The sequence below is a fragment of the Coturnix japonica genome, unplaced genomic scaffold, assembly GCF_001577835.2.
Source record: "Coturnix japonica isolate 7356 unplaced genomic scaffold, Coturnix japonica 2.1 chrUnrandom529, whole genome shotgun sequence".
NCBI classification, from domain to species: domain Eukaryota; kingdom Metazoa; phylum Chordata; class Aves; order Galliformes; family Phasianidae; genus Coturnix; species Coturnix japonica.
In genome coordinates this window covers 15,348-23,564 of record NW_015439913.1, presented here as the reverse complement: position 1 = coordinate 23,564, position 8,217 = coordinate 15,348, and the positions used below count along the sequence as shown (strand labels likewise).

Sequence of the window (8,217 nt, the reverse complement as noted above, 5' to 3'; positions counted from 1 at the left end):
TATAAAGCCCCCCCCCCACATTAATACCCCCCCCCCATATTAATACCCCCCCCCCTCACCGCTCCACATGTTCACCAATCCCGTTCCCGCTCCGGATTCCGGCCCCCCGCGGGGGGAACAAGGGCCGCGACCACCGACAACCGCGCGATGGAGCGCGCACTGCTTCAATGCGCGGACCGCGCCTCCTGTCTCTCAGAACCCATCCCTCCTCCACTCTCGACCAATCATAAAGAGGGTGCAGATGCAGAGCGTCGGCCAATGGGCCGTGAGGGATTGAGTGAGCTCGCCCCGACCTCTCTCGCTCGCTCGCCAGCCAATAGGATTAGGGCTCTCAAAGCGAAGCAATAGGAGAGAGGGAGGGTGGGGTTGGAGGAGGGAGGCCACGCCCACCGCGCGTGCGCAGTAGGAGCGGCCACTGCGGCGGTATGGTGGGAGGGGCGGAGGGGACGGCGGGGGGAAATGGGGGCGAAAAATGGGGGAAATTTGGGGATTTTTGGGGGTTTTTGAGGGTTTAGGGAGATAAATGGAGGAGGAAATGGGGGAGAGAGGGCGGGAAATGGGGGGGAGAGGGGAGAAAATGGGTGAAATAGGGTAAATAGGAGGGAAATAGGGGTAAATGGGGATATAGAGGGGAAATAAGGGTAAAACTAGCGGGAAAAAGAGGGAAATACCCGGGGATAATAAAGGAAATGGCGGGATATAGGGCGGGATTATGGCGGGGATATGGGGAGGAAAGAAATAGGAGAAAGTGGGATATAGGGGGAAAATAAGGAGGATATAGGGGGGGCCGTGGTGGGATGTAGTAATGGAGCGGATATAGGCGCGAAATATGGACGAGAGAAATAAGGAAGAAAATAGCAGGAAAAAATTGGGGGGGAAATGGGAAGAAAAGCGGAATTAGGGAGGATGTATGCGGGGAAATGGGGGGCGGGAAGGGCGAAACTAGGGGGGACAAGGGAGGAGGGAAGAATAATATTAGGAGGAAAATATGGTGGGAAATGGGGGCCAGAAAGGCGGGAAATAGGGGAGAGAGAAGAAATAGGGGGGAAAGGGGGGATATAGGGGAAAACAAGGAGGGAAATAGGGGCGTAAATGTCGGAAAATGGGCGGGGGAAATGGGTCATATAGGGGCGGAAATAGGGCGGGAGGGAAATTTAGGGGGAGAGGAGGGGGAAATTGGGGGGATAGGGGAAGAAAAGGAGGCTGGGAAATAGGGGGTAAAATAGGAGGAATGAGGGTATAAGATGGGGGAATATGGGGGAAAATAGGGTTAAAATAGTAAGGGAGAAAAAGAGGGGGAAATAGGATAATAAGGGGGAAAATGTGGGGTATAGGGGGAAATATGGGTGAGGAATATGGGGGGGAATGGGCGAGAAATAGCGGGGGAAAAAGTGAGGATATAGGGAAGAGAAAAACTAAGGACGGAAATATAGGCGATGGGTAAATGAGGGGGAATATTAGGGGAATGGGGGGGAAATTAGGAGGAAAAGGGAGGGTAAATGGAGGTGTAAAAGGGAAAGGGGAAAAGGCGAAAATAGGGGGCCGAAATATGGGGAAATGGGGTGGGGATATTAGGGGGAAAATATGAGGAGAAAATAAGGAAGAAATAGAGGGAAAATTGGGGAAATAGGAGGGAAAAGGGGAAATTAGGGGGATTTATGGGGGAAATAGCGGGGAGGGAGAAGGGGGGAAAAAAGGGGGAAAAGGGGTCATTTTAAAAAAAGGGAAATATGGGGAATATAGGGGAATGGGGGCAGGAACGGCAGAAAGGGGGAAATAAGAGAGAAATAGGGAAAAAGGGGGGATTATTAGGGGGAAAATTAAGGAGGAAATGGGGAAAAAATAGGGTTAAATAGGGAAAAAAGGGGGAAATGGAGGGGGAATAATGGGAAATGGGGCACAAAGGAAGTCGGGGGAAAATAGGGGAGAGAAACTAGGGGCGGAAAGGGGGAATATAGGGGGGCAAACAAGGGGATAGAGGGGGAAATGGGGGAATATAGGGGGAAATAAGGGGGGATAGAGGGGGGAAATAGGAGGAAAAGGGAGAAATGGGGGAAACAGGGGGAAATCCAGAATATGGGTCATATAGGGGGGGAAAATAGGGTGAGAAAATAGAGGGAATAGAGAGGAATAATAAGGGTGCGAAATAGGGGGGAAAGAAGGAGAAGTGAGGGAAAAGGGGGGAGATAAAGAGACAAAAGGGAAAATAGAGGGGAGATTTTATGAGAGGGAAATGGGGGAGAAAGCGAGGAAAAAGGCCGGTGATATAGGGGGAAAGTATGGGAAATTGGGGGAAATGGGGCAGAAAGGGGGAAATAGGGAGAAAAGGGAAAGGGGATACTAGGGCAGAACAAGGACGATAGAGGGGGTAAATGGGGATAATAGGGGGGACAATAAGGTCGGGATATAGGGGAAATGATGGAGAAAGGGGGAAATCCGGGGCGGAAAAGCGGAGGAACTAGGGGGGTAAATGGGTCACTATAGGGGAGGAAATAGAGACTATGGGGAAAATAGGGGAGAAATAGGGGGAAATAAGGGGAAAATGGGGATATAGGGGGGAAAACAGGGGAATATGGGGACACAAGGGCGAAGAGATGGGAGGAAATATGGGGAGGGAACAATAGGGGGAAAGGGGGATATAGCGGGAAAAAGTGGGGGGAAATAGGGGGGAAATAAGGGAGTAAAGTAGAGGGATAAATAGGACGGCACAATAGGAGGAAAAGGGGGAAATAGAGCGAAATAGGGGGAAATATGGGGGAAAGGGCAGAAAGGGGAAATAGGGGAGAACATAGGGGGAAATAGGGAAACAAAGGAGGATTAAGAGGGTGTAAATGGGGGACTCATAGGGGGAAATAAGGATATTGCGGGAAAAGGGGGAAACATACAGGGGAAATGGACGAGATATAGGGGAGAAAATGGGGGAAATAAATGGACAGAAATAGAGGGAAAAGGGGGGAAATAGGACGGAAAAGAGGCGAAAATGGGGGAAAATGAGGGGAACAGCAGGAGAAGAAAGCGGGGAAATAGGGCAAAATGGAGAGGACCAATGGGGGAATAATGGGGAAAAAATAAGGGTAAAATAGCGGGGAAAAAGGGGGAAAAATATGAGGAAATAAGGGAAATAGGGGTTTAAAGCCGGGATATTAGGGGAAATATAGGTAGGCAATAGGGGGAATATGGGGAAAATGCAGGGTAAAATTAGCGTGGAAAATGGGGGAAATAGGGGAAATGGGCAGAGGGGAAATAGGGGGGAAAGGGGGGATATAGGGGGAAAACAAGGAGGATATAGGGGGTAAATGGGGGATATAGGGGGGAAATAAGGGGGATATAGGGGGAAATGGGAGGGAAATAGGAGGAAAAGGGGGAAAATGGGGGGGAAATAGGGGGTAAATGGGTCATATAGGGCAGCTTTGGGGCTGGGGAGAGGGGGACGAAGTGGTTCAAAATGGGCTGAAAAAGCGCAGATTTGGGGTTCTCGTTTATGGAGGGCTGAAAGCAGCACTGGGCTGCAGCGCTCAGTGGGTCAATGAATGCACTGTAATGTCCAACACCGGCCGGTACCGACAAACAAACGACGGTACCGAGAGCCACCGGTCCCTATAGCCGCCGGTACCGAGAGTCGCCGATGTCAACAGCGGCCAGTACCGATAGCAGCCGGTACCAACAGACAGCTGCCGGTCCCGATAGCTGTCAGTGCTAATAGCCGCCGGTACCAAGAACCGCCGGTACCGAGAGCCGCCGATACCGATAGCAGCCAGTACCGAGAGCTGCCGGAACCAATATCTGCCAGTACTGAGAGCTGCTGGTACCGAGAACCACCAGTACCAAGAGCTACCAGTACTGACAAATAGCCGCCGGTACCGATAGCCACCAGTACCGAGAGCTGCTGGTACCGATAGCTGATGGTCCTGAGAGCTGCCGGTATCAATAGCAGCCGGTACCGAGAGACACCAGTCCCAATAGCTGCCGGTGCTGACAGCCGCTGGTACCGACAGCCGCTGGTGCCAAGAGCCACCGGTACCGAGAGCTGCCGGTACCGAGAGCCACCGGTGCCAATAGCTGCCAGTACTGAGAGCCACTGGTGCCGAGAGCTACCGGTTCTGAGAGCCGCCGGTACCAAGAACCGCTGGTGCTGAGAGCCACTGATACCGATAGCGGCCAGTACCAAGAGCTGCTGGTCCTGATAGCTGCTGGTACCAGGAGCCGCCGGTTCTGAAAGTCACTGGTACCAATAGTGGCTGGTGCCAACAGCCGCCGGTATCAATAGCGGCCAGTACTGATAACCACTGGTATTGATAGCTGCCGGTACCGATAACCACTGGTATCGATAGCTGCTGGTACCGATAACCGCTGGTACCGATAGCGGCTGGTACCGATAACCGCTGGTATCGATAGCTGCCGGTACCAAGAGCCACCGGTGCCAATAGCTGCCAGTACCGATAACCGCTGGTATCGATAGCTGCCGGTACCGATAACCGCCGGTACCGATAGCGGCTGGTACCGATAACCGCTGGTACCGATAGCTGCTGGTACCGATAACCGCTGGTATCGATAGCTGCCGGTACCAATAACCGCCGGTACCGATAGCGGCCAGTCCCACCCTCCCGGCGCGTTGCCCCGCTCAGTCCCCATCATCTCCCCGTGGCATCAGCACTGTGGGTCGTTCCCGTCGCTCCCGGAGCCGCTCGGTGCCGTCGCTGTGGAGCTGCTCGGGCCGGACCCGCTGCAGGGCGTCGGGCAGAGCCGCGAACTCCTCATCGTTAATGTCACAGTCCTGGAGCTTCGCCTCCAGCACCCACCAGCGCCCGGCGAACCCCACGTCCCACACCCGCTTCCACCGGGGCCGTACGTGGGGACACCGAGCTCCGTACAGCGCCACGGCGGCGTCGTGCGGCTCCTCGTACAGCACGGCCAGCAGCACCAGCTGCCGGTACCGGAGCTGCCCGCGGTCCCGGCGCCGTTGAAGCCGTTGGACGTGACGTTCGGTCGCCATGTTCCGAGTGTTGGGGGGCAGCAGCAGCAGCGCGGATGCGGCGTCCAGCAGCGCCGCGTCGAATGAACGTCGGTCCGGGACGGTTCTGATGGCGGCCACAGCTCCCCCCATTGATACCAACACGGATCCCGCAGCCACCGGACGGCGCCGGGCCCAACGCAGCGTGTCCCAAAGCGCCTCCGTGTAGTCCCGAAGTACGGCACGGAACCAGCGGCCTATTAATGGGGGGGTTGTTAGAACCATCCCGGTGCTGTGTGATACCGGGACCCCAAGGTGCGATACCGGCACCCCAAGGTGTGATACCGGGACCCCAAGGTGCGATAGCGGGACCCCGAGGTGTGATACCGGGACCCCGAGGTGTGATACCAGGACCCCGAGGTGTGATACCGGGACCCCAAGGTGCGATACTGGGACCCCAAGGTGTGATACCGGAACCCCGAGGTGTGATACCGGGACCCTGAGGTGTGATACCGGGACCCCAAGGTGCGATACCGGGACCCCAAGGTGCGATACCGGGACCCTGAGGTGCAATACTGGCACCCCGAGGTGTGATACCGGGACCCCAAGGTGCGATACCGGGACCCCAAGGTGTGATACCGGGACCCCAAGGTGTGATACCAGGACCCCAAGGTGCGATACCGGGACCCGAGGTGTGATACCGGGACCCCAAGGTGTGATACTGGCACCCCAAGGTGTGATACCGGGACCCCAAGGTGCGATACCGGGACCCTGAGGTGCAATACTGGCACCCCAAGGTGTGATACCGGGACCCCAAGGTGCGATACCGTCACCCCAAGGTGTGATACCGGGACCTGGTGTGCGATACCGGGACCCCGAGGTGTGATACCGGGACCCCAAGGTGCGATACCGGCACCCCAAGGTGCGATACCGGGACCCCGAGGTGTGATACCAGGACCCCAAGGTGTGATACCAGGACCCCAAGGTGTGATACCGGGACCCCAAGGTGCGATACCGGGACCCCAAGGTGTGATACCGGGACCCCAAGGTGTGATACCGGGACCCCAAGGTCGTGATACCGACCCAAGGTCGATCCGGGCACCCAAGGTTGCTCCTGGCACCCCAGGTGTGATACCGGGACCACTGATGCATGTGATACCGGCGATCCCCAAAGTCGATGATACCGGACCCAGTGTGGAAGCCGGACCTGATGGTGTGATACGGCCCCAAGGTGCCATACCGGCACCCGAGGTGTGATCCCCTAAACACCCCCCCTCAAACCTATACCCCCAAAACACCCCTACCCCCCTATAATAGCCCCACTCCCCAACACCCCCTAGCCTCCCCAAACCCCCCACCCGTCAACCAGACTGTGTGCTATCGGGCTGTTTTCAAACCCCCAACACCTAAGCCCCCTTCAGACACCCTCCCACCCTGATCATAGACCGCCCTGAGGCTGATCCATAGACCAGCCCAAGAGTCTGAGTCCATAGAACCCGCCCTGGTCTGATCCATAGAGTCTGATCCATAGTAACCCGGCCCAGGGTCCGGATCCATAGAGCCAGCCCCATGTGTCTGATCCATAGAAACCCGGCCCCATAGAGTCTGATCCCATAGAACCGGCCCCATAGCGAGTTGGATCCCATAGAACCGGCCCATGGAGTCTGATCCCATAGACCCCCCGGCCCCTAGAGTCTTTGATCCCATAGAACCCGGCCCATAGGTCGTCTGATCCCTAGACCCGGCCCATAGAGTCTTCCTAGAACCCGGCCCATTGGTCTGATCCCATATGAAACCACGGCCCCAAGAGTCTGATCCCATAGAACCGTGCCCCATAGGTCTGATCATAGAACCGGCCCATAGAGTCGTGGCTCCATAGAACCCGGCCCCAAGGTCTGATCCCATAGAGCCCGCCATAGTGTCTGATGCCATAGACCCGCCCATAGAGTCTGATGCCATAGACCGGCCCTAGAACCTTGGCCATTGAGTCTGATCCAGTAGAACCGGCCCCATAGGTCTTGATCCCATAGAGAACCCGGCCCCATCGAGTTCTGGATCCCATAGACCCGGCCCCATAGGAGGTCTGATCCCATAGAACCACGGGCCCCATAGAGTCTGATCCCATAGAACCCGGCCCAAGACGTTTGATCTCCATGAACCCGCCCCATCAGAGTCTCGATCCATAGAGCCCACCCCATCGAAGTCTGATCCCATAGAACCCGCCCCATAGAGTCTGATCAGTAGACCGGCCCCATGAGTTGATCCATTAGAGCCCGCCCTGAGTCTGTCCATAGACCCGGCCATGAGAGTCTTGATCCCATAAACCGGCCCATGAGTCTTGATCCCATAGAACCGGCCCCATGAGTCTGATCCATAGACCTGGCCCATAGAGTCTCGATCCCATAGACCCGGCCCATCGAGTCTGATCCATTAGAACCGGCCCCATAGAGTCTATTCCCATAGAGCCCAGCCCTAGAGTCTGATCCATAGACCCGGCCCATACGGTCTGATCATAACCGGCCCACTAGGTCTGATCCCATAGAACCCGGCCCATAGAGTCGTATCCACTAGAAACCCGGCCCCATAGTCTGATATCCACTAGAACCCGCCCCATAGAGTCTGATCCCATGAACGGCCCACTTAGAGTTTATCCATAGAACCGGCCCTAGAGTCGTCTGTCCCATGAACCGTCCGGCTCCCATAGAGTCTGCATCCATTAGAACCCGCCCCTACGGTTTGATCCCATCGAACCCGGCCCCTAGGTCGTGATCCCATAAGAACCGGCCCCATGAGTCTGATCCCATGTAGAACCCGGGCCCATAGAGTCTGATCCCATAGAACCCGGCCCATGAGAGTCTGATCCCATAGAACCCGGCCCATAGAGTTGATCCCATAGAACCCGGCCCATAGAGTCTTGATCCATAGACCCCCGGCCCCATAGAGTCTGGATCCGATGAACCGGCCCCAATAGAGTCTGATCCCATAGAACCGCGCCCATAGGTCTTGATCCCATTAGAACCCGGCCCATAGGTTCTTGATCCCAAGAACCCGGCCCCCATAAGAGTCTGATCCCATAGACAACCGGGCCATAGGTCTATCCATTAGACCCGGCCCCTATGGTCTGATCCCCATAGAACCCGGCCCATACGAGTCTGATCCCATAGGAACCCGGCCCCATGAGTTCATGATCCCATTAGAACGGCCCCATTAGGTCTGTCCATAGAACGCCATCGAGTTGAATCCCATAGAACCCGGCCCCATAGGTC

General features: G+C 56.0%; 1 protein-coding gene across 1 annotated transcript; it reads right to left on the bottom strand.

Annotated features, from left to right (window-relative positions):
• Positions 1 to 3,460: 3,460 nt before the first annotated feature.
• TIMM29 (translocase of inner mitochondrial membrane 29) lies at positions 3,461 to 6,026 on the bottom strand. Its single transcript, XM_015850773.2, has one exon. The coding sequence runs from the start codon at positions 5,234 to 5,236 to the stop codon at positions 4,622 to 4,624; it is 615 nt and encodes a 204-aa protein (XP_015706259.1). The 5' UTR covers positions 5,237 to 6,026; the 3' UTR covers positions 3,461 to 4,621.
• Positions 6,027 to 8,217: the final 2,191 nt, after the last annotated feature.

Excerpts from the sequence above, each read along its gene's own strand:
- TIMM29 (XM_015850773.2), bottom strand. The coding sequence starts at position 5,236 with ATGGTTCTAACAACCCCCCCATTAATAGGCCGCTGGTTCCGTGCCGTA.